This window comes from Acomys minous, assembly GCF_964271855.1.
Source record: "Acomys minous genome assembly, chromosome: 16".
In the NCBI taxonomy this organism is placed as follows: Eukaryota; Metazoa; Chordata; class Mammalia; order Rodentia; family Muridae; genus Acomys; species Acomys minous.
This window is the reverse complement of record NC_140498.1, coordinates 74813880-74838896: the sequence shown is the minus strand read 5'-3', so window position 1 is coordinate 74838896 and position 25017 is coordinate 74813880. Positions and strand designations below refer to the sequence as shown.

At 50.9% G+C, this 25017-nt stretch overlaps 2 protein-coding genes across 5 annotated transcripts in view; both read right to left on the bottom strand.

Annotated features, from left to right (window-relative positions):
- Positions 1-2790, bottom strand: part of LIMK1 (LIM domain kinase 1) — a 34900-nt gene extending 32110 nt beyond the window's left edge. Inside the window, exons 1-2 of one of the 3 annotated variants that reach the window (XM_084764804.1) lie at positions 2486-2790; positions 483-579 (exon numbers count right to left, since the gene is read on the bottom strand). In XM_084764804.1, coding sequence (XP_084620930.1) covers positions 483-579; positions 2486-2540 — 152 coding nt within the window. In that variant the 5' untranslated portion in view covers positions 2541-2790. Of the gene's footprint in view, positions 1-482; positions 580-2485 lie in introns of those variants that run through there. The other 2 variants (XM_084764801.1, XM_084764803.1) reach the window with 2 other exon arrangements.
- Positions 2791-14348: 11558 nt separating this feature from the next.
- The window catches only part of ELN (elastin), a 47609-nt gene continuing 36940 nt past the window's right edge, over positions 14349-25017 (bottom strand). For both annotated transcript variants that reach the window (XM_084764599.1, XM_084764598.1), the window contains exons 25-37: positions 24864-24995; positions 24721-24780; positions 23777-23908; positions 21888-21926; positions 20065-20163; positions 19920-19976; positions 19611-19733; positions 18455-18493; positions 18250-18300; positions 17579-17623; positions 17117-17146; positions 16177-16227; positions 14349-15376 (exon numbers count right to left, since the gene is read on the bottom strand). In XM_084764599.1, coding sequence (XP_084620725.1) covers positions 15333-15376; positions 16177-16227; positions 17117-17146; positions 17579-17623; positions 18250-18300; positions 18455-18493; positions 19611-19733; positions 19920-19976; positions 20065-20163; positions 21888-21926; positions 23777-23908; positions 24721-24780; positions 24864-24995 — 902 coding nt within the window. In that variant the 3' untranslated portion in view covers positions 14349-15332. The remainder of the gene's footprint in view (positions 15377-16176; positions 16228-17116; positions 17147-17578; positions 17624-18249; positions 18301-18454; positions 18494-19610; positions 19734-19919; positions 19977-20064; positions 20164-21887; positions 21927-23776; positions 23909-24720; positions 24781-24863; positions 24996-25017) is intronic.

The following is a 25017-nucleotide window of genomic DNA, read 5'->3' as shown; positions in this document are numbered from 1 at the left end:
AGATGTAGCAGCCAGGGTCTACGATCTCAGCACCCCAACTTCCAGATGGGGAGGAGGAGACAGGAGCATCAGCTGGAAGCTCCCAGACCTGCTAGCCTGAACTGGCAGCACGATGGCAGAAAACAACCGGGAATTCCCCGCCTCAACAAGATGGAAGGTGAGAACTGACTCTCAAAAAGTCTGTCCTCTGATCTCCACATGTGCTCCTGAAATGAACATGTGCCCCCCAATATAACAAGGATGGCAACAACAACTATATATATGTGTGTGTGTGTATGTATATATATTTGTATATGTGTGTGTGTATGTATGTGTATATGTGTGTGTGTGTGTGTGTGTGTGTGTGTATTCTTTGTTTTAAGAAAGGGAAACTGAGGGAACGGACCCACTGGAGATAACAGGCAAGGACAACACCAGGAGAAACATACAGGTCACAGGCAGGCCTTGCTGAGGGCACCCACCCTTCCGCCAGCCCATCTTACCTGAAGCAGTCTGCATGCCAGTCAGCATTTAGGGCCTGGAGGTACTGCCCATCATAGATCCTCTGGCCACAGCTTGCACACACAGGCAACTCGCTTCCTGCATGGGGTAGAAACCAAGTCAGCAGCCAAGCATTCTTTTGTTTGTTTGTTTGTTTTTTCGAGACAGGGTTTCTCTGTGTAGCCTTGGCTATCCTGGACTCGCTTTGTAGACCAGGTTGTCCTCGAACTCACAGAGATCCGCCTGCCTCTGCTGGGATCACAGGTGCACACCACCATGTCCGGAGCCATTCTTAATAGTGAAGCAGCCAGGCGGTGACGGCACACGCCTTTAATCCCAGCACTCTGGAGAGAGAGGCAGGCAGATCGCTGTGAGTTCGTGGCCAGCCTGGTCAACAAAGTGAGTCTAGGACAGCCAAGGCTACATAGAGAAACCTTGTCTCAGGAAAAAAAAAAAAAAAAAAAAAAAAAGAAAGAAAGAAAGAAAGAAAAAAGAGTGAAGCTTGCTGGAGTTCTAGCCTGCCCTGCTCACACATGGAACCTTTCTACGCCAAGCAAAAGGATAAAAGAGCCCTGCTTGGACACTAAGTCAACCAAAGCTCTCTGGGCATATCTAGGAACATGTCGGGGAGAACAGAAGTGTCTCCTTCAGCGACAGCAAGTAAAAACGCAAGAAAGGAGCCAGAATTTAGAAACAAGGTGAAGGGTGGCACTCTCGTGACAGTTCCCTCTGCTACCTGCAGAAGAGCTGGAAGGGGCAACGGACTGGCAGAGCTAGCCCATCCAAGGCTGGAAGTAGCAAGGTCAGAAACCCAAAGGTGACAAGTCTCTGCTGAACCTTGCAGAGGGGCCAGGGCTGCAAAGGCAGCCACTCTGATGATTCTTTAAGGCAGCCACAACACATGCTTAGTCATTCCCAGGACCTTGAGCCCCTAGAGCTGGTGGGCCCTGCAAAATTGCCTTAGCTTATTGCTCTCCATTCTACAGACCCAGAAACCTCAGCCCTAGAGACGGGAGCTCTCTTTATGACACACAGGCTCCAAAGCTACTGCCTTCCCCCCTCTCTACAAGCACCCAGGCATACAAAGTAGTGTGCTGTTAAGTGCGAGGAGGTAGGCCTGTGCCCCACACAGGGCTTCAGGGATGTGTGAGAGTGGGAGACAGGCTGGAGTGGTCAGCACCTGCCTTTGACCAGATGAACCTACTGTGGGGACTTTGAAAAAACAAAAAAACCTAGGGGAGATCCCAGTCTTCGATCCAGGCTGAAGGAATCTCAGAGGCCTTTGCACCTCAACTGTAGTGCGGCTCTAAGCCTGGGGCCTCTCAGTGAGGCAGAAGAGGCTGAGGAGGCTAGGTAGGATTCTAGCCAAGACTGATTAAATACTAGGATTGGTGCAGGGAAAAGGGGAGGTCACGGTAGGATGGTAGTGGCAGCGGTGGAGTACCTCTGCAGTATTCTGTCACCGGTTCCAATGTGTATAGCGCTCCTGTGCTTAATGGCCCCCCCGCACCTAGTCCCCCAAATTCACCTAGTCCCTAATTGAACAGATGGGTAAACTGAGTTCCTGGGTGTTAGTGACTGGTTCAAGGTCAGAAAGCCCCGCGAACGTTGGTCTGCGTCTCAGATGCGGGGTTGCTGCTGCGGTTTAGCTTTCCCGGGTCAGGTTGGATCAAAGGGTGCCCCCCCACTCGCCCTCCTCCGCAGGAGAGCGAGGACCAGGGGACACAGAACTAGGGGGGCTATGGTAGTTGCTGAATGAACAGTAACCTGAGAGATGGGTAAGAGGGGATGGGATATGAGAAGAGGGGCTTCCTCCATCTTCGAGAGAGCAGCTCACCCCGGGGCCGGGCCGAGGAAGGGAGAAAGAGGGTGGAGGGTGACAGAACAGGCCTGCGGGCTTCGGAAGGACAGGCGCGTCCCTAGGAGGCAGGGGCGCGGCCTCACCGCAGCTGGGGCCCCTCAGATACTCCCGGCACCCCCTCCCCCGACCCCCAGCCCGGCGCACCTTCCTCTCCCATACGTTCTTCCCTCCAGGTGCAACAAAGTAGCGTCAACCTCATGCACTCGGCGGGGGGCGGGGACCGCCGGCAACCGGCGGGGTACCGGAGTGCTGAGGCCGGGCCCGCGAGCTCGCCCGCCGCCGGCCCGGGAAGGCGGGAGGCGGGGAGCGCGGGACCGGAGCCGAGCACTCCGTTCCCGGCTCGGCAGTGCTACCGCGCTGCACTCCCCACACCCGGCTAGGGGACACCGGCTCCGCGCTGCCGCCGCTTCACGAGCGCGGAGGGGCGGGCCGGGGCGGGCCTGCGAGCTGCGGCAGGGGCGGGGCGCAAGTGACGCGACCGGCTGGAACTGCCCCTGCGCGGCTCCGCCTCCACAGTGGTAGCCACGCCCCTCAGTGACGGACCCGCCCTCTCCAGGCTGACAAGGGGCCTGCGGACGCTGCCAGTTGGAACGGTCACTGCGTGGCACCGCCCCTCGCCACAATAACCACGCCCCTCGAGCGACAATCCCGCCCTGGAGTGGTTACCACATCTTCTCGGCTGCAGCCACGCCCTCTGCAGGCGAGCAAGGGACCTGCCAGCTGCGGCGTTGGCGGAATTGTCCTTGTTAGGCACGGCACCGCCTCGGAGGAAGCCACGCCCCATCAATGACAGCCACGCCCTCTTCGGAGGAGAGATGCGGAGAAGCGTGCGAGCAACGGAGAGGGTGGGGCTTACGTGGTGTAGTGTCTTGGGCTGAAGCTGCCTCTGCGCGGCTCCTCCCCTTCGGCGGGAGCCACGCCCGTCTACCGTGGCCGTTTCGTCTCTAGCCGCACTCTGAGCCTTCCCGACGAGCCCACAACAAAACCCGCCCTTAGCCCCGCCCCTTCCTCCCCCACCCCTCCTGTCGGCTTTTCATTCATCATCTGCTCGCTAGGTTGCTAGCTCGGTTGGAGCCGCCCAGTGGGCATCCCTGGAGAAGGCCCTTCCCTATACAAATCCTCCAGGAGCCTCTCTGGTCCAACCTACTGGAGGCTAATCACCAAGGACGCATAGTAGTAGCCATGCGGATCTGAGGATGTTGGAGGTTGTGGGGAGGTGGGGAGTCATTTGAGGTCTGAGGCAGGATAGAAAAGGTAGAAATGTATTGTATAGCGTAGTCGATAGAGTGATTGGCTAGCATCCTCGAAGGCCTGTCTTCCATCTTCAGCATTGCATTAATACAGCATAGGGTGCACCATGGACGTGGAGATGGAAGAATCAGAAGACCAAAAACTAAAATTCAAAACAGAGAAAACTATGGACTTGAGGACAAAGAGCCCTTTATCCCAGATTCTGATTGAAACTTTTCATCAGCTGAGAGTCAAGAATTGCAACACAATTAAGACCGTTTGCTTAAGGGCTTTCCCCTGTTGTAAACGTGCTTTTTTTTTTTTTTTTAGGAGTGTCTTCGGAATCCCCCTTCATCGTGTACAACCCTGGTAGTATCTGATTTTACTTCATTAGATTAAAATCACATTCAAAGCACCTCTGGAACCAACCTACAATTTCACTTATTAAAAAGAGAAGTCTGGCAGGGCTTGACTGTGCAGATCTTTTCTGATCTCGGTATTTAAGAGGCAGAGGCAGATAAATCTCCACGAGTTGGAGGCCAGCCTAGTCTAATAGGGAGTTCCAGGACATCCCAGGGCTACATAGAAACAAAACAATAAGCAAACAAAATCTGGTTGATGGGACGTTCCTATAATCGCAACGTTTTGGAGGATCAAGAGCTCAAGGGCAACCTCAGCTACATACCAAGTTGGAGGTCAACCTGGGCTATATGAAACTGCGGCTTACGAAACTAAAAATAAAGAGAAAAGAAGGTTTTCTTAGCAACTCTTTGATACGTAATGAGAACTGTCCAAGCACATAACCATAAACACAGACACACCTAAATATACATAACAGCAACAATAACAAAATGACATCTGTGTCAGTGTTTTTTTGTTTTTTGTTTTTCCGAGACAGGGTTTCTCTATGTAACCTTGACTGTCCTGGACTTGCTTTGTAGGTCAGGCTGGCCTGGAACTCACAAAGATCCTGCCTCTGCCTCCTGAGTGCTGGGATTAAAGGCGTGTGCCACCACCGCCCAGCTGTCTCAGGGTTTTATTGCTGTAAAGAGACACCATGGCTATCGCACTGTTAGAAAGAAAAGCATTTAATTAGGGGCTGGCTTACAGTTTAGAGATTTAGTCCACTATAATCACGGTAGGAAGTGTGGTGGTGTGCAGGCAGACAGGGTGCTGGAGGGTCAACTGAGAGTTCTACATCACAGTTGACAAGCTGCAAGAAGCCAGCTTCTGAGACCTCAAAGTCCACCCCCTAGTGACGCAATCCGACAAAGCCACACCCACTCCAACAAGCCACACCTCCGAGTAGTGCCACTCCCTATTGGCATCTATGGTTGGGAGTGGGGGAATGGGCGGGTTTTTTTGGTTTTTGTTTTTTTGTTTTTTGTTTTATTCATACCACCACAGTATCCTAGCAGTAAACAAAAGGTGCGCTTTTTGTTTGGTACCAAGTTGTGTCATTTAAAAAAGTTATTTGATTATGAAATATTTATTTGTCAAGGTGTGTATGCATGTGTGGTGCGTTTCAATGGGTAGCTATGCTACGGCATGCGTGTAGAGGTAAGGGGCCAACATTATGCTCAGGTCTTGCCTCCTGTCTTTAGGTGGGTTCTAGGGACTGGACTCAGGTCGCTGGCCTCACAGTCAAACACCTTTCCTCATTGAACCCTCTCACCGACCCTATTTGATTTAATCGAGACAGGATCTCATGTAGCCCAGGCTGGCCTCAAACTTGTTGCACAACTGAGGTTAATCTTGAACTTCTGACCCTCTTCCCCTCCACTTCTTGAGTGCCTCAGGTATGAGCCACCCGTGTCCAGCCACTGTAAATCTTTTCTCCTGTCCTTGTTTGGTTTAGGTATTAGGGCCAAGCCAGCTTCTTCAGATGATTTGGAGACATTTCATCTCCTTCAGTTTTTTTGGAAGAACCTCAGGAGTATGGGTGTTAAAGTCTTTAAATGTTTGGCAGAATTCTCTGCAGAAGCCATCTGCTCCTGGTCTTTTCTTTGTTGAAATGTTTAAGCCTGATACAAATCCTTAACTCATCCTTGCTCTGTTCGGATTGTCTGTAGTTCTTGGTAGGTTGTGTGTTTGTAGCAATGTACTTATTTTATCTTGTTTCCCCCCCACTTGTTGGCCTACAGTTTTTCTTCTTCCTTACAACAAGGCTTTTCTTTTTCCTTTGCTGGCCATGTTAGGGGTGAAATGTGGTGCCTTGGACATGCTAGGTGTATTGGTTAGTTTTTTTGTTTTTTGTTTTTGTTTTTGTTTTTTTGAGACAGGGTTTCTCTGTGTAGCCTTTACTGTCCTGGACTCCCTTTGTAGACCAAGTTGGCCTCGAACTCACAGCAATCCGCCTTCTGCCTCCCAAGTGCTGGGATTAAAGGCCTGTGCCACCACAGCCGGTGTACTGGTTAGTTTTTAATTGCAGTGACAGAATGCCTGCCAGAGAAGGCTTTCTTTTGGCTCACGGTTTGTGGGGATACGGCTCATGGCCATGGGGAAAGGCATGGTGGCTGCTGTGCCTTTAATTCATGGTGGCTGGAAATAGAAGGAAGCTGATCACATGATGTCAATGGGTAGAAAGCAAATATAGACCGGAAGCAGGTGTAGGGTATAACCCCGAGGCTATGATGTAGTGACGTTTGCCTACTAGCTAGGCCTAAGTCCTCAGAGGTTCCATAATCACCCAAAGCAATGCTACCAGCTGGGACCAAAAGCATCCTTTTTCTTTGTATCCTTCACTCTTTGTATCTCACGTAGAGCTTTTAGGTGTCTCTGCAGCAACATGTCTGCCTGAACACTACCACGCTTCCTAGCATGATAATAATAGACTAAACCTCTGAATGGTAAGCCAACCTCAAGATAAGGGTAGGGATCCTTAGCTCTTCAAATCTTGAGACAGGGCCTTACTGTGTAGCTCAGGCTATCCTTGAAGTTATGATCTTCCCGATACACACACACACACACACACACACACACACACACACACACACACAATTTAAAATTTTTATGTGCATTGGCATTTTGCCTGCATGTAAATCTGTGTGAGGACATAGGATCCCCGAAACTGGAGTTATGTGGGTGCCAGAAATTGAACCTGGAGCTTCCGGAAGAACAGTCAGGGTTCTTAACAACTGAGCCATCTCTCCAGCCCCTGTGATCCTCCTGTTTTATCCTATTGAGTTCTAGGATCACAGACATTCACTACCATACCTGGCTTCTATTTTGAAAGGATCCCTTCGGCCTGCGGGTGGAATGGAGGTGGAAGAAGAGCCTGGGCAGAAGCAATGAGTTATTTCAGCATCTTAGGCAAAATAAGGCTGGTGGATGAGGGCCTAGCTCTACAGTATTGAAAACTGTGTTGCCACGGTGTGTGCCACTGTGCCTGGCCTCACACTCTGTCTTTATTTAACTTCCTTTGTGCTTTATTGTGCACATGGGAATTCAGTTAATTATCACCAGGAAAGTTTTCCATCAAATTGTGCTGCGCTTAAAGATGCCTAAAATAGCCGGGTGTGGTGACACACGCCTTTAATCCCAGCACTCTGGAGGCAGAGGCAGGTGGATCGCTGTGAGTTCGAGGCCAGCCTGGTCTACAAAGCGAGTCTAGGACACCTACACAGAGAAACCCTGTCTGGAAAAAAAATTGCCTAAAATACACTACTTGGGGTCAGACTTCAAAGTTTGAACCACCACTGGCTACTTAGTCATGTTGAATCAAGCTACCTTCTTGCCTTGGCTGCAGAGACCTCTCCCCAAAAGCCCACCATGACAAGCGCAGCAATGCACAGAAGCTGTATTCCCGGGACTCCCTGTGCAATGGTCACGCAGCTCCACCAAAGAGCCTACTCTCTCATAGCAGTTGTTTCCAGCTTGTATCACCTTAAGGAGGGACCTCATGAGTCTAGTACATTCATAAGCTTTCTAAGGCTCCTAAGTTTTATTGTTTGCTGAGTTTTATGAGTTTTTTTCTTCTTGCTCTTGGAAGGAATACTTCAATTTAGAGGAAAGAACTACACTATACACCCACACCTTTCTCTAGCTCTTATGTTCTTTCCTTGTCCTCTTCTGCAGTGTCCCCTGAGGCTTAGAGGGAGTGACATAGATGTCTTATAGCTTTCTTCCCTTTATGGACGAGCATTCGGCTGTGACACTGTTGCACGACTCAGTTATTCTTAGCAGGTTTGTTGTTTTGAGTCATCCCTGTAATTACTCCTCATTGTAAAAAAGTTTACCTGTCTGACCAAGGCCAACAGTAGCAGTTCATGTGGACACGAACACAGATGTCTAGGCGATTTGATAGGGATACCGTATAGCTATTTAACAAACAGTTGTCTTTACTTGGCTTATAGACAGTATCAAACAGAAATTTCCTCCTGTGGAGTGGGCCTTACATTCAAATTAAGCAGCTGGTTGAACCCATAACAGCTGTGCCACTGTTGCGCCAGTAGCCATATTTTGCCTGGCCTATTGATGTGATGGTAGAGCATACGAGGTTAATAATCAAGTGAGACTGTCAGCAACAGTTCTCCCCAGGAGCCCATATAATACCTCCAGCACTGCAAAAACCAGCCAGCAGGCAGACTCCAGCTCAGTTCTGTAGAAGAATGTTAATTCAGAACACAGCTGTTCTGGGAAGAGATCACATCCAAAGATCGTCCAAGTCTGTGTGATCTGGCTGGAATACAAACATGCTTGGTATAGAGCAAGTCTCAGGTAAAGAAAAGCTTAGCTCCAGGTATGGTGATACACGCCTTTAATCCCAAACAAAAGTAAAGTTAGTTTGTAGAAGCAAGCACCCATCTTTGAAAGTGATGTCTAACTGAGTGGCAGAAAAGGTGACGAATCAGAGAAGATCTGATAGAATAGAATACGCCCAACTCTCATGAGAAGAGAGAGGAGAGGGAAGCTACTTAGGAGGCAGTTTTTACCAGGACAGTAATAGAGAGATGGGTTGCAGAGAGAACTCAGGTGAAGATAGGAACAGGCCAGAAAATGAGAAGATTAGAGCGGATTGCTGAGTTAGTTTAAGGCCAAGAAGAGCAATTCCAGGCCGAGAGAGAAGCCAGAGTAAATAAGTCAGCTGGGAGAAGAGGTTGAGCCAGAACAGCTGAGTTGAACCAACCAGTCCAGAGCTCAGAAAGAGCAAGTGTGGGGGAGCTTATTAAGCAGTAAGTCTCAGAGGCTGAAAACATTCTAAGCCTAGGTTAGATTGTATGGAGGCTAGAAGCTTCCAGGACTAGGCCTAGGATATCAGACAGAGCCAGGAATCCTCCGAGACAACAATTGAAACAGGCAAATAAAAGATTACCTTTACACCGCTCGGGCTGATTTCTCTATGACCTGCAGCCAATGTATGTAGTGTCCCCAGCAATTGGTTTTTACCAAGTAGGTTTGGCATGCAACCAATGGCAGTAGCAGTAGCCTTTATGGTTTGTGGGCCTCTGGGGAGCCAGTGGCCAACAACCTGCAGGAAAGTAACTCACTTCTAGCACCAAGTATTAGTTGCACTTCTGGCTGTGGTGACCAAATCCCTGACGCGAAGCAGCTTTAGGAAGAAGGATTGACTGCAGATCGCAGTACGAGAGGATGCGGTTTGAAAGGCCGGGTAGGGATAGCAGAGGGATGTATGGCTGAAACCTCTCATGCTTTGGTGGACCAGGAACAGAAAGTGGCCAGGGAATGGGGTCAGGCTATAAGATCTGCCGCCTGCACCCCACCCCCTGCCCCAGTGACCTAATTCCTCCAGCAATCTGGCCCCTTTACAAAGTTCTACAGCTCACCCAACACCACAGCCAGCTGAAGACCGAGTGGCCTAGCATATGAGCCAGCGGGAGACATTTTACATCGGAAGCGTGACACTCCATGGGCACGTTTTATTACATTTATTTAGTTATTTAGTGTGTGGGGGCACATGTCATAGGTCAAAGGACAACTTGTGAGAGTCAGTTCTCTCTTTCCATGATATGTGTGTGTGTGTGTGGGGGGGGGCGCTCAGGGATCGAACTCAGGTCACCAGGCTTGGTGACAAGTGCCTTTACCCTTTGAGCCATCATGGCAGAGTAAGTTGACTAGTAAGACTGGCCTTATTGGCAATCCCTGGGCTTGACTGAGAGACCCTGCCTCAAGAATAAGATTGAAGAGTGATCAAGAACAATGAATTCTCTCTCTCTCTCTTTCTCTCTCTGTCTCTCTCTGTCTCTGTCTCTCTCTCTGTCTCTCTCTGTCTCTGTCTCTCTCTCTGTCTCTCTCTGTCTCTGTCTCTCTCTCTCTCTCTCTCTCTCTCTCTCTCTCTCTCTCTCTCTCTCTGTCTCTCTGTCTCTCTCTCTCTCACACACACACACACACCAACATTAAATTACTCTTTAAAAACCTTTCCTAATCAAGTAGTTCAGGTGCAGGCTATTCTAACTTCATTTCTGTTGCTGTGATTAAAAAAATGTGACAGAAAGCAACTCAGGGGATGATAAAAAGGGTTTATTTTAGCTCACGGGGTATAATCCCTTACTGTGGGGAAATCAAGCCAGCAGGAACTTGAAGCCGCTAGAGTCATACCACACCCACAGTCAAGAGCAGAGAGAAACGAGTGACTATCCTCTTGTTAGTTCTCAGCTCCCTCTCTATATTTCTACAGACCAGGACCAGCTGCCTAGGGAATGGTGTTGCCCACAGTGGGCTGGGCCTTTCTGTATCAATTCAGTCTTGACAACCCCCAAGAGACATGCCTATTGACCGACCTGATCTGGATCTATTTCTCATTAAGACTCCTTTCCCTGGTGATTCTACACTGTTTCAAGATGATAATTAAAACTATCAGACAGAGCACTTCTTATCACAGTCTCCTGTACTGCCCATCACCTACACCTCCATTTGCCTGCGGAATCAAGGATTCTCCTTGTGTGTTAAAGGTTGGGCCTGATGGATATCTTCTATCCCTTCTAACTTGCTCTCTCTTACGCCTCGCTGATTCTTCCCATGGGCTCCAAGTTTTTCGATCCTGATAAGAGCTCCTCAGCACAGATTGAATTGGATTCTCTTTCCTTTGGATCCCGTCAGCTGTAAGAAACGGCAAGACAACACCTCCATCTCACTCTCCCCTTCTCCTCACATTTCTTGCCAAATCCGAGGCTAATGCAGAGGATGACACCCACCTGCATACCTCCTGTTGTTGTAATTCTTCCCTTATATGGGTGCGTTCTATCTGGGAAGACAGCTGAGACCCAGCCTCGTGTCTCATCTCCCACAGCAATGGCCACCCTGTGGGCGCCTGGCATCCCATCCCATATGTGCTACTGCTCGGAGCTGCCACTCATCCCCTGGATCATCGGGTCTTCTGAGGGTCCGCCTGGATTAATTAATCTGTGCTGTCGTCTGGAGAGTGGCCTCAGGGAGCCATGCTTTCAGTTTTGAAGGCGTTTATTAGGTATATAGAAAAAAGCCAAAGTAAAAAAAAAACAAAAACAAAAACCAAGGAGTGGATAGATAAATAAATAGGTAGATAACAGAACAATCAAACTGACTACTCAAAATATCTAGCAGGAATCTACCAGGAAAGCCATGTGGAGGCAGCCAGCTGGGGTTCCCAACAATGAAGGTCCTGGGTAGAGTGTCCCCTCCGGTGATGCTCCCAAGGAAAAGAACAAATGACAGATAAAGATAAAAACCATCAAATCATGAGTTAAGGCATCCTGCAGGAAACATCGGTTGAAGTTGAAGCAGGGAGTGAGAAGAGACCCTCTCCCCCCACAGACCTTTCAGTCCATGGCTGACCTTCCCAGCTTCTCTCTCTCTCCCACTGCAGGCACTTTTCTATCATTAGTGGTGAACACTAGTGACCCCTGTTGGAGATGGCTCACCTTCCAGCCATTCTCAAGCACATACTTTTTTTTTTTTACTCATGGGCTGTTTTCCTCTCCTCTTCTCTTTCTGTCACAGAGTTGGGGGAGACTTGGGGAGCAACCTCACTTTCAGGACCAGTTTATCGCTGAACTCAAACAATGTATGGCAATTTACTGATATAATTTACATCACTGCACGGGAGGCATCTCACCCCACATCACGCAGAGGAAGATGTCCCACCTGGACGCCTTCTAAAGATATTCCATTTTCAGATAACTCAGCAGTGGTTGCAGCATTTTCACCCATTTCAAAGGGCAGGCAACAGTCACTGAAGCAAGGAGGTGCACTCCCACACAGGGAAAGCTAGCTATACTGTGGTTGCCCCTATGGTTGCTCTACTCTCTGCTGGCTCTCCCTCAGCTGCCTGTCTTGTCACCACAAAAGTGTGTGTGTGTGTGTGGGGGGGTGGAATTAGGGTGCCCCTTATGGTCCGATTGCTGTTTTTACTCTTTTTCTTGTTTTACTGCTCTAAACATTGGGTGCATCTTATTGTCAGGTGCGTCTTATAGTCTGAAAAATATGGTACCCGTAGCAGGGACCATTTAGCCAACACATCTTCGGTCCTGTGAGCCTGTTCCTGTTGGGGTGCTAATTTTGATGTGTGCTTGTTGATAAACCTGCACAAATATTCCTTTACTCCTGAAACAGGGCACTGATGACAGGCCAAGGAAACGATTCCACCCAAGTCTGTCTTGCACTAATGACATCACAGGAGTCACTTGTAAGAGCATGGATGACTCAGGCAGCTGTATACCTGGCCTGGGTGACAACACATGAAAGCTACATGACTGAAATTACTAGATAACTTGCAGGCAGCTTCATCACAGACTCCTCTCCTCATAGCAAGACAGCTGCTACCTTCATCACATAGCCTTTTCTGCTTGTGGGCATCCATCACAGGCCTATAGACCCTTACCAGAGATTCCACCAGCTCCTCCCAGCCATTTGTATGTAGCTCTAATCTAAGTGTCCAATGTTTGGGCTGGAGGAGGTTAGGGTGTACAGGCTGAGGGAAATCCTCCTATGTGGTGAAGTGGAAGCTATTCGTTTTGGGGTGCAGAGTTTCTGGCATGGCTGCTTTGAGGTAACCTCTCATTCATCTGTTGAGTAAAGCCCCATGAACTCGTTGGCTCCCCGGGGTTAATTTTGGTGAAACTGTTGCTTTGGTTTGTCACTGGGATTTGGTAAGGAGGGAGCTGACATTTAAATCTCCTGGGGGAGGGAAGGACTTCTCCCAACACTCCCTTCTCCTCCTAGAAGGGAATGTTTCAAATTTGGAGAAATAGCTACAGGCTAGGTCATGAGGCTTCTGACGAAGATATTAGAACTGGCCTTGAGACCAGGGATGGTCACACTCCGATTATAAACCCCGGAGTGAGACAATAGGGTTTTGAGCTTGAGGTCAGCTTTGGTTATGGAGGGAGACTTTGTCTCAAATAAACAAACAAAAGCCAACCCTGGATATGAGAGTCCTGGGCTCATGCTAAACACGTTAACTTGGCAATTAATCATTAAGATACACGATATTAAATTTCTCACTACACTTTTTTTGTTTGTTTTTTAAGACAGGGTTTCTCTGTGTAGCCTTGGCTGCCCTGGGCTCACTTTGTAGACCAGCCTGGCCTCTAACTCACAGTGATCCACCTGCCTCTGCCTCCCAAGTGCTGGGATTAAAGGTTTGTGCCACCATGCTCGGCTCACTTATTTATTTTTATATTGTGTGTTTGGTAACACACAGGTGGGTAACACAACAACTGTTGAAAGTCAGTTCTCTCCTTCCACCACATGGGCTAGGGGATTTGAACTTATGTTGTCAGGCTTGACAGCCAGTTCCTTAAACGGATGGACCATCTTGCTGGCCCCTATGTAGTATTTAAAGTCAGGAGCTGGGAGGGGGAACATAGCTAGCTCGGTGGAGGCACAGCGCCTAGCATGTATAATGTCCAAGGTTCAATCCCCAGTGCTGGGACACAAACCTCCAAGCAAGCTATGAGAAACCAAGGCAGGCAATCCCAGGCCTTGAGGTTGGGGCTTGCCAATTTGGCAGCAAAGAATGTCAAACAAACAAATGATTTTCCCCACTTCTGATTGGAGAAATGGAAGGATGCATGCATGGAAGGATAGATGACCTTTGCCACTTTCTTGGAAAAGCTGAGTCACCTTCACTGAGGCCCCCTTATCTATGAACCTCAATGGCCTTCAGAGAATTCTTTTTTCCTCCTCTTTGTGAGCACGGCTTTATGGGTAACACTGGGGCATCTCCAAGTGGTTCTGGATCACTAGAGGGACAGGATGAGGCGGTGCCTCACTGAAGACTTGGAACCCTTCTCCACGTATGGGACAGCAAGGACTAGCATTACATGACTGGAGGGGACGACCCGTAAGAGACTCTTCCCAGCTGCCAGCTTCAGGTGTAGATGTCATGGTCTTTTCTTGGGTCAGTGGCTGCCAAGGGAGAGATGTTTCTTGTGGACACCAGTGAAAGCTCACCTGGTCTCCAAACAGCCTCCCCATTGAACCTCACGAGAGCTAGAAGGACAACACAGCCACGTTTACACGCACAGCTTCTGCACACACGTGTGCACACTTGAACACACACCAGCACATACACAACCACAAAGGAACTCAAGACGATTTCCTTTAAGAAGGCTTTCATTTATTAGTCTTTTCTAAAGCAGTTAATTCTCTTTTCTTCTTTTGTTTTTGTCATTTAAAAAAAAAACCTGTGTGTTTCATCCAGAGTTATATCAAAGCGATTAAAATGAATTTTCACCCAAGGATACAGCTCCCCAGATTATAACGTTCCCACACCCCCAATGAACCACAAAAATAAAACCCAAAGAACACACCGGCAACCAAACATCATCCCCAAATATCCAGGACAAAAAATAAAATATTTATTGTTCTATCACAGCGAAACACAAAGAGGTGGGGTGATGAGACATGCTCTGTAATAGAGTGGCTCTAGGAAGGGATGGGGGTACAGTACTGCATGTAGGGAGGGTTATGCTGCCCCAGCCCACACAACCCCTTGCACCCCAGGCCAGCATTGGGGGTGTGTGGCAGGGGGTGTGGGGTGGGGGCTGGGAACAGGGTACAGGCTGCCATGACAGGTGAACCAGGTTGATAGTGGGTGTGCCCAGCCAGCTTATGGCACTAGGCAGTCAGGATGGATGGATGGATGGACGGACGGATGGATCAATGAATGGGTGGGTAGGCAGGCAGGCTGGGTTCCACAAGAACAAGAGAGCTATTCCCAGTGTGGGGAGCCATCTGACTCCCAGGTGTCCCAGATGTGGGAAACAGCTATTGGTAGAGGGAGACGGGGTGGGGGTGGGGGGCCAAGGGGACCCAAAGAGAGAGGGATCATGTCATCAAATCCAGCGTCAAGGCTTCCGGTACTTGGGTACCAATAGAATGCAGCCAGGGTTTGGCTCCTGGTGGGCAGGGGGAGGTGGGACTGCCCAACAAAGGTGTGCACCATCTTAACAGAGGGGCTTCAGGGAAGGGAGGGGTTCCCCTGGGATGCCCTTCCCTCCTCCCTCCCCCCACGAAGAAGCACCAACATGTAGCACCAATTTCCCTTGGAGATGGAGACTGTGTGGGGGAGCTCCTGGGTGGGAAGAGATGGGACACCCGCCCTGGCCTCTGATGTAGGGGGGAAGTTTCTGGTTAGGGGTACGTGGCCGCTACTGTCTGATTTCCTTGTCCTGTGGGTTTCTGAGGCCACTGGCCTGTTGTCCCCTCCCAGGTGGGGGTCAGGGGGGATGGAGTAGGGGGTGGTCATAGAAGGTTTACATTCTCCACCAAGCAGTAGCACCAACGTTGATGAGGTCGCTAGTCAGGGGTCCCTAGAAGATCACTTTCTCTTCCGGCCACAAGATTTCCCGAAGCAGCCCCCACCTGGGTTGGAAGGGAGGCAGGTACAAACAGTTATGGTCAGCTTGGTCCCTCTAGGCTCTGTCTGCTTCCATGCCAGGCGTAGAGAATCTGAAAGCTAATCTGTCAGTCTTTCCTTCCTCCCTACACCCCTCCTTTTTAGGAGACACTATCTCATGCAGCTCAAGCTGGCCATGAGCTCCGTACATAGCTGAGGATGATCATGAACTCCCAATCCTTATGTCTCTACCTCCCAAGTCCTGAGATTCCAGGCGTGTACCACCTTGTTTGGTTTTACACTGTGCTGGGGAATGCAACCTAGGGCTCTGTGTATGCTAGGCAAGTGGTCTATCAACAGAGCTATATCCGTCTCCCCCTCCCCCACCTCTCATCCCCCTGCACGGTGGTGGCGTTGTTGACATTGTCTCCTAATGGCATCCAGGTTGGCCTCTAACTCACAACCCTTCTGTTTCGGCCTCATGAGTGCTGGGAAGACCTGTTTGGCAAACCTACTCAGAGTAGGGAGATAGCACAGGCTGGTAGCCCTCATGGGACTTCTGCATGGTAGATGTGGCCTGTTAGCGCCACCTGGTGGCCCATCCTGAAAGTCATTCTCATCCATTCTTTTCATTGTCTCTGTCTCTTCAAGTGCCAGGCCCCTCTGTGCAGATGAGGGACATGGGCAGGAATACCCAGGTTACACAGAGGGTGAGCACAGACGGTCCTAGACCTGCTCCAAGCTCTGAATATCTGTATTGGAGGTGCCTCTTGCCCAGGCTGGCAGACCTAGGCCTTCCTTCCCTAGGGAAGGAGTCTCTACTTACCTTGGTATCCCAGGGCTCCAAGGGCTCCTCCATAGGGCTTTGGGGGTTTTCCTGAGGGATGTAGTGGCATAGGATGAGATGGGGTGGATCCTGGGTTCCTCTACCTCTGCCAGCGTCCTCACCTTGTGCCAGTTCTGCCCTGTGTTTGTAGGCTCCCAAGACCTCCCTGCCAATCAGCCCACCTACCTCTGGTCTAGCCATACCCTTCTCCCCACAGCCAAGCTCTGTTGTACTGGGGATGGAACCTAGTGTGTTCTAGACAAGATCTCTACCACTGAGTCATGCCTCTAGCCCCTCACTGGGGGATTCTAGGCAGATGCTCTACCACTGAGCCACGCCTCCAGCCCCTCACTGGGGGATTCTAGGCAGATGCTCTACCACTGAGCCACACCCCAGCCCCTCACTGGGGGATCCTAGGCAGATGCTCTACCACTGAGCCACACCCCAGCCCCTCACTGGGGGATTCTAGGCAGGGGCTCTACCACTGAGCCACACCCCAGCCCCTCACTGGGGGATTCTAGGCAGGGGCTCTACCACTGAGCCATGCCTTCAGCTACTGACTACTATCAGCCCTTTAAAAAATGTTCATAAAAACTCTGAGTCAACTGGGTATGGTAGTGTACCCCTTTAATCCCAGCACTTTGGAGGGAAAGGCAGGCAGGTCTCTGTGAGTTCGAGGCTAGCCAGGTCTACAAAGCAAGTCTAGGATAGCCAAGGCTACACAGAGAACCCCATCTAAAAAAAACCCCCAAAAAGAAAAAAAAAACCTCTCTGAGACAGAGTTTTGCTAAGTTGACCAAGTTGTCTGGAACTCTCTCTGTAGCCAATGTTAGTCTTAAATTTTGATCCTTCTGCTTCAGCTGCCCCAACCCCCTCACTCCCCCCACCCCGGTGCTAAGATTTCTAGCAACACTAGTTTATGAGATGCCTCTTTACTCACCGCCAACTCCCAGGCCCCCAGCACCACCACCTACGAAGTAAGAAGAAGAGGTGTCAGGGTGCCCACTTCCAGGAGCCCACCACGCCTTCTCTGATTGGAGCGGGACATGTGATATAAGAAGGGTCAAAGGGTCAAGTCCTGAGTTTGGGCAGCAGGAGTCCTTGACTGTCTCTGCTCACTGTGTGACCTTGGAACAGTGTTCAGTGGTCTCTGAGCATCAGTTGACCTCAGGAGACCCATGGTAGGGAAGGTATTTGATCTACAGAGAGATGTGAAAGATGCTTTAGAAAAAGCTGGTGTGGTGTCCCCTGTCCTTGGAAAGGCCCTTATGTCGGAGTGAGTTCCTGCCTCCCTTTGAGGTCTCCTGCAGTCATTAGCTCCCTCTTCTGAGCAAATGGATCAGAGAGGGGAGGGTCTGGCAGAACCCAGAACAGGGCCCCAGGGCGCGCTACTCCCGCATACCTGGGTAAATAGGAGAAAGTCCAAAGCCAGGTCTTGCTGCCACTCCTGCAGGAGAGATGTAGGGTTGGTGATGAAGGGTGGCAGGCATTGTTCTGGCCTTGTCACCCAGCCTTGATGTCTGGTGTCAGATCCTTCTCATTGCCTTACCCTACTGAAGCCACGTCCTTTGTGGTGTGTGTGTGTGTGTGTGTGTGTGTGTGTGTGTGTGTGTGTGTGTGTGTGTGCACTCACTCTACCTTTCATTTTGAGGTAAGGTCTCTCACTAAACCTTTTGTTCACCAATTTGGCAAAACTAGCTGGGCCAGCAAGCCCCAGGGATCCTCCAGTTACCTCCTCCCCACTTTGCAAATCTTTACATACTTGCTGGGGGATTGAACTCAGGTCTTCATGCTTGCGTGCTTTACTAACTGAGCCATTTCCCCAGCCTTGAAGTCACTTTCTTAATGAAAGTTGTCTGCGTCTCATATGCCTCGTGGCTTTTGCTTAGAGTGTGGTTGGCATTATCTTCAACTTGGGGGGAGGGTGCTCCCTCTCCTGTGGTTGTCTCCTGTCCTACAGTGATTTATCTATCTCCAATCTTGGGCCCTTGTGTGAATTTAGTGTCCAGAACCCTGTGTTGTTTGTCCCCTAGAGCCAGGCAGATCTGGGAACATCACCAGAGTTGGCCGTACCTCCACCGGGGAACGGCCTGGCTCCTAGGACACCTCCAAGGCCAGCAGCACCTGAGGTGAAAACAGAGGGGTGTCAGGATGAGGCACGGGGGTGGCTGACATCTTGGACAAGATCTTCAGGGGTACCATGATCTAGGCAAGGGTGGAGGATGGGAATGGGATGCAAACTTGTGTTAGGGAGGGGGAGGCCATGGGAGAAACTCACCATACTTGGCTGCTTTAGCAGCTGCAGCTGGAGACACACCTAGAAGAAGCAGGCACAGGACGGCTCAGGAAAGCTACCTCCCCCCCCTCCCCCCGCTCTTCTGGCCCTCTCAGCTGATCTATTCTTCAGCATCTGCCCCTGACTTGTTCTCCTATATCTCACCATTCCATCATCCTTCCCCCCCCATCTTTCTTTCTAATAGCGTGTGTGTGTGTGTGTGTGTGTGTGTGTGTGTGTGTGTGTGTGTGTGTGTGTGTGTATAGTGTTAGAGATGGAATCCAGGGTATCATGCATGCTATGCAGGTGTTCTGCCATTCAGCAGTGCTTATAGTTCCTCACTGGAGGATTCTAGGCAGGTGCTCTACCACTGAGCCACACCCCAGCCCCTCACTGGGGGATTCTAGGCAGGGGCTCTACCACTGAGCCACACCCCAGCCCCTCACTGTGGGATTCTAGGCAGGTGCTCTACCATTGAGCCACACCCCAGCCCCTCACTGGGGGATTCTAGGCAGGTGCTCTACCATTGAGCTATCTTCCTAGACCACGATTAGTTTATATTAAGGTGCTATTATATGTCTATTCTTGGGGAGTACAGCATACAGACTAGTTAGGTAAGGGGACACAATGAGAGAGAGAGAGGAGAGAGAGGAGAGAGAGAGGAGAGAGGAGAGAGAGAGGAGAGAGGAGAGAGAGAGAGAGAGAAAGAGAGAGAGAGAGAGAGAGAGAGAGAGAGAGAGAGAGAGAGAGAGAGAGAAGCACACATCCACCATGATGGCAGAGACTTTTGGGAAGTAATTCCTCTCCAGTCTTTGAGTTTTCTTGTCTGAGAAATGGGCCTGACCATCAATATGCTAATGAGCCCAGCCCTGAAGTAGTTGGCGGGTTAAAAGAGAGAGGGGAAGATAGGCTCTGGTTCCCCTATGCCAACACACAGTCCTGGCTCCTGCCTGCTTAAGCTTTCTACCCCTTTGCTTTTAGACAGGGTCCAATGTATCCTAGGCTGACCTTGAACTCGCTGTGCAGCCCAGGCTTGCCTCCAACTCATGATCCTTCTGCCTTAGCCTCCTGAGTGCTGGGATGACAGGCGTTTGCCATCATACCTGACGTTAGTATGTCTCCTACTCCCTCTCATATACCTCACTCGCTCTCTCCTTACCTCCAAGGCCTGTAGCACCAGGGATCACTCCACCGGCTCCCAGTCCACCGGCTCCCAGTCCACCGGCTCCAAGTCCACCGGCTCCCAGTCCACCGGCTCCCAGTCCACCGGCTCCACCAAGGCCTGAGGGGAGACCCATGCAGTACACACACTGGTCAGAAGATTATAATTAGATCCCTGTTGCTGAGGGATCCCTAAGCTCCCTGGTCATTTCTGGGGTACTCAATGGCTAGGAAATAGCTGGGCCCCAGGGGCCAGGGATAGGCCGGGGGTGGGGTGGGGTGGGGTGGGGGCTGAATTCTTGCTTACCATACTGGGCAGCCTTAGCAGCAGCTTTGGCAGCAGCGGCAGCAGCAGGTGCAGCGCCTGGGAATAGAAGCACTCAAGGAGGGACTGCTTAGGGATCGCAGCCTCCACCCCCAGGCAACCCATTGTTGGGATAGCAAAAACATACCTACTACACCACCTGGAACGCCAGCTCCACCGAGACCTCCAGGGCCTCCAAGGCCACCAGGCCCTCCAAGGCCTCCAAGGCCTCCAAGGCCACCAGCACCTGTGGAGACAGGACCGAGGGACAGTGCCCATAGTTTTGTTTGTTGTTTTAAGACCAGATCACTTATATGGCTCGGGTTGGCTCTGGGCTGAGATTTATAGGTGTGCACTACAGTGCCTGGAACTTTTTTCTTTTGGCTTTTTTGTTTGTTTGTTTTGTTTTGTTTTTCAAGACAGGGTTTCTCTGTGAAGCCTTGGCTACATTGGAATTTTCTCTGTACCCCAGGCTGGCCTCAAACTTACAGAGATCAGCCTGCCTCTACCTCCAGAGTACTGAAATTAAAGGTGTGCCCCAACCACCATGCATCTACTTTTCTTTTCTTTTTTTCCAAGTCTCACTAAGTTGCTGAGGCTGGCCTCCAGCTCATGACCTATCAGTTCCATTTCAGCTTCCTGACTGTTGGGATGACAGGCCTATGTCAATATGCCAACTCAGGCCTGTGGGCTTCTAGGCCTCACTGGAGGAGTCTAGGCAAGCACTCTCCCACTGGGGCTGGGGGAGTGGGGGAGTCGGGGAACACATTCCAGACAGGTGCTCATCTCTCTGTTCATTGGTTTCCTGAGACAGGCTCTTGCTGGTTAGGCTATGCTGCCTTTGGGCTTGAGACTCTCCTGCCTCAGCCTTCAAAATGCTGGCCTCAGAGGTGCGATCCGCCAGGCCTGGCAGTCATGCCAATCTTCCTAATGAGAAGTTTGAGACAAAGGCGAGGCTAGACAGAATGCTGTATTCAAGGCACTAAAGGCAGGAAAGGATCCTCCTCTTCCAGGAAGTCCTTAGTGTGTTTCCCTGGCAATGTCTGTGGAGTAGGGCCAAGAGCAGCAGTCAAGGAACCTGAGAGGGAGCTGTGGGTGACCAGGAGCTCCTCTCTCTGTCTCTGTCTCTCTGTCTCTCTGTCTCTGTCTCTCTCTCTCTCTGTCTCTCTCTCTCTCTCTGTCTCTCTCTGTCTCTCTGTCTCTCTGTCTCTCTCCCCCTCCCCCCACCTCCCCCATGTGTGTGTGTGTGTGTATGTGCTTGTGTGTGTGTGTGTGTATGTGTGTGTGTGTGCAGCTGAGGAACGGGATTTTCCAAGGTGGAAACTGGCCTCAAGTAGACAAACTGTAGCCAGTTGGCACATCCCTGGCACAGGCCCCCCTGCCTGGCTTTTTAGGAGGCCAGGAATGTGGGGGTCACAGACAGTGTGGGTCTGGCCAGAGTGCCAAGTGGCAAGGCAGGCGGGTCTGCCACGTCCTCCAGTCTGGCGGGTGCTGGGAGAAGTCATGCTGACAGGAAAGAGGGGAGGAGGCCTGGGGATGCCTGCACAAGGAATAGCCACAACTCCATAGCTCGTCAGCCAAAGGGCGGAGCGGAGGCTGCAGCTGCCCAGCCTTGTAGGATCAACATCAGTAACATTTCCTTTCCTCTGGAGCAAGGGAACTGCCAGGGTTAGCGTGGAGCTTGGAGATATCGTGGTTGTTGTGGGTGACACAGGGTATCCAGTAGCCCAGGTTGGCCTTGAACTCTCCATGTAGCCTACGGTGACCTCCTGCCTCCACTTTCCAAGAGCTGGGGTAATAAGTGTGTTACCACCATGCCAGGCACGGCAGGTGTTTTTGACCGGCACAGGGGTTAATAGGCATGTGCAAGGTCAATGGCTGTCATTCAGATGTCCCTCAGAATGAGAGCTCAGCCCTATACTGTCAAGGCTGGTGGGGTGACAAGGGGACAAGTTAGTGTGCTGCACTCACCATATTTAGCAGCTTTTGATGCAGCCAGGGATCCGGGCACTGTGGGAAAAGGGAAAGAGAGGTTGGCTGCCGAGCTCTGTACCTGGGCTTCTGCTGCCTTTTCCAGGAAGCCCACCCTGATTACCTCTACCTAGATCATTTTTTGTTGTTTTGTTCTGTTTTACTTTGGTTTTTTTGAGACAGGGGTTCTCTGTGTAGCCTTGGGCTATACTAGACTCACTTTGTAGACAAAGTTGGCCTCGAACTCACAGCAATCTGCTTGTCTCTGCTTCCCAAGTGCTGGCATTAAAGGCTTGCACTATCTCGCCCAGCTAGATCGTGTTTTTTGTTTTTTCAAGACAGGGTTTCTCTGTGTAGCCTTGGCTGTCCTGGGCTTGCTTTGTAGACCAAGCTGGCCTTGAACTCACAGCGATCTGCCTGCCTGTGCCTCTGGAGTGCTGAGATTAAAGGCGTGCGCCACCATGCCCGGCTAGATGGTGGTATTTAAAGCCCTGAAGCTCCACGCAGCCCGACCAAGAGGTCCTCCTTGCAGACACAGGGTCCCAGTGTTTAATCCTGACATTGCTCATCTAGGACTCCTTGAGGGCCAACTTGGGTTTCTTCCCTCCATCTGTCTGTCCCTTACGCCCTCCAGGGCCAGCATAGCCTGCCTGAGGCTGGACATAGAGTGAGGGTCAGCAGCCACACGATGAAGAACTGAGGCAGAGGCAGAGGCAGGCGGATATCTGTGAGTTCAAGGCCAGCCAGGTCTACATACAGACTCAAAAACCAAACTAACCAACCAACCAACCAACCAACCACCCACCCAAAACAAAATCCCCCAAGACCCCCACAAAACAAAAACAAAACAACAAAACAAACAAACCAAACCAAACCAAAACAAACCCTGAGGTTCCTAGTGGCCCCCTTGTCCTAGAACATTTCGGGATAATAACCGACTGGCCTGGAGGAAGAGACTTTTACTTTCCTTTCTGAGAGTTATTTGTTTGGCCAGCCCCTCCCTCACCTATTACCCCATTTGTTCCATTTCCACTTGGTACTAGAAACGGAACCCAGGACCTTACCAATGCAAGGCAGGTGCTCTACCACTGAGCCACATCCCAGCCCCTCACTGGGGGATTCTAGGCAGGTGCTCTACCACTGAGCCACATCCCAGCCCCTCACTGGGGGATTCTAGGCAGGTGCTCTACCACTGAGCCACATCCCAGCCCCTCACTGGGTGACTCTAGGCAGGTGTTCTACTACTGAGCCATACCTCCAGCCCCTCACTGGGGGATTCTAGGCAGGTGCTCTACCACTGAGCTACACCCAAGCCCCTCACTGGGGGATTCTAGGCAGGTGCTCTACCACTGAGCCACCCCCCAGCCCCTCACTGGGGGATTCTAGGCAGGTGCTCTACCACTGAGCCACACCCCAGCCCCTCACTGGGGGATTCTAGGCAGGTGCTCTACCACTGAGGCACACCCCAGCCCCTCACTGGGGGATTCTAGGCAGGAGCTCTACCACTGAGCCACACCCCCAGCCCCTCACTGGGGGATTCTAGGCAGGAGCTCTACCACTGAGCTGGAGTACTAGTCCCTCTTCTATCATCTATCTATCTATCTATCTATCTATCTATCTATCTATCTATTTTTAAGATAGCATATCACAAGTTTATACCGGCCAGCCTTGAAGCCTCTCTACAGGGCAGGCTGGCCTTGAATTTATTTCATGTGTCAGCCTCCTGAGTAGCTGAGATGATAGGCTTTTATCATCCTATATCTGGTACTCCTTTGCTTTTGTCTGCTCAGGAAAACGAATGGATGCTGGATACGGATCCTAGGAGGAGGCGGGTCATCTTTCTCTGAGCTCAAGGGCACTTTCTAGCCAGTTCCCAGAATTCTCCTTACCTGCTCCAGCCCCAAATCCAGGGACACCAGCACCAGCACCAAATCCTGGAACACCAGCACCTGCCCCAAATCCAGGGACACCAGCACCTGCCCCAAATCCAGGGACACCGGCCCCAAGCCCAGCAGCAGCCCCTGCAGAGAGAGAGAGTGCTAAGTGGTTATAACTAGTACGGCATGTTGCCCCTGTGGAGGTGCTCACCCTCAGGAACCGAGTCAGCCTCCGAAGAAAGGGGCCTTAAGGGAGCAACAGCCTCCTTCCCAGCTTCGGCCTCATCTGCTGACTTGCCCCAGAGTCCACGTTTTTGTTATTGTGGCTTGGAACTATATGTAGACCAGGATGGCATCGAACTCTCGGAGATCTGCTTGCCTCGGCCTCCTGAGTACTGGGATTAGAGGCGTGCACTACCGTTCCTAGCTTTTGGAGGAATCTATTTAATTCCACGCTCCCCTCTCTCCAAGGTCTAATGTAGCTCAGGGTGGACCTGAACTGAAGGTGTAATTGAATTTCTGGTCCTGTTGCCTCTATCTCATAAGTGCTGGCATGGGCTTACAGGTGTGCATCACCATGCCTGGTTCGGGCAGTGCTGGGGACGGAAGCCAGGGCTCTGTTGATGCTAGGCAAGCGCTCTCACCGCCTGAACCACCTCCTCACCTGGAGCCTCTCACATTCTCCTAATGACCTGTGTGCAGTCGTTGCCAATGACTGCCACACTTGATGCATAAGCTAAAGGAAGCCTGGACGTCACTCAGCTATCTTGGGAACCAAGACGTTAAGCTAGGTCTCTCTCTCGCTGGATCTGTACCGCTGAGCCCTCTGCTATGTACCATGGGGACCTACAGTTGGTGAGGATGGATCTGAGAGGCTGTTTTCCTCTGGCTGTGCCGAGGCTGTGCATCCCGGCAAGGTGGATGGGGACAGGGGAGAGAAATCATGGTGCACTCACTGTACTGGGCTTTGGCGGCTGCCTTAGCAGCAGATTTGGCGGCAGCCGGAGTCCCTGCTCCTGAAGAGAGAGAAAGGACATTCAAGCTGGCACACATTGAAGCTCCAGGGAACCCCCAGACCCATTCGTGCACCATAGCTCACCTCCAATACCACCAGGTACAAGGCCAGTGCCAGGACCGGTTCCAATACCAGTAACACCACCAGGGCCAATTCCTCCGGGAACTCCACCAACACCAACTCCTCCAGGAACCCCACCAACGCCAGGAACCAAACCTACGAGAGATGGAATAGCTTA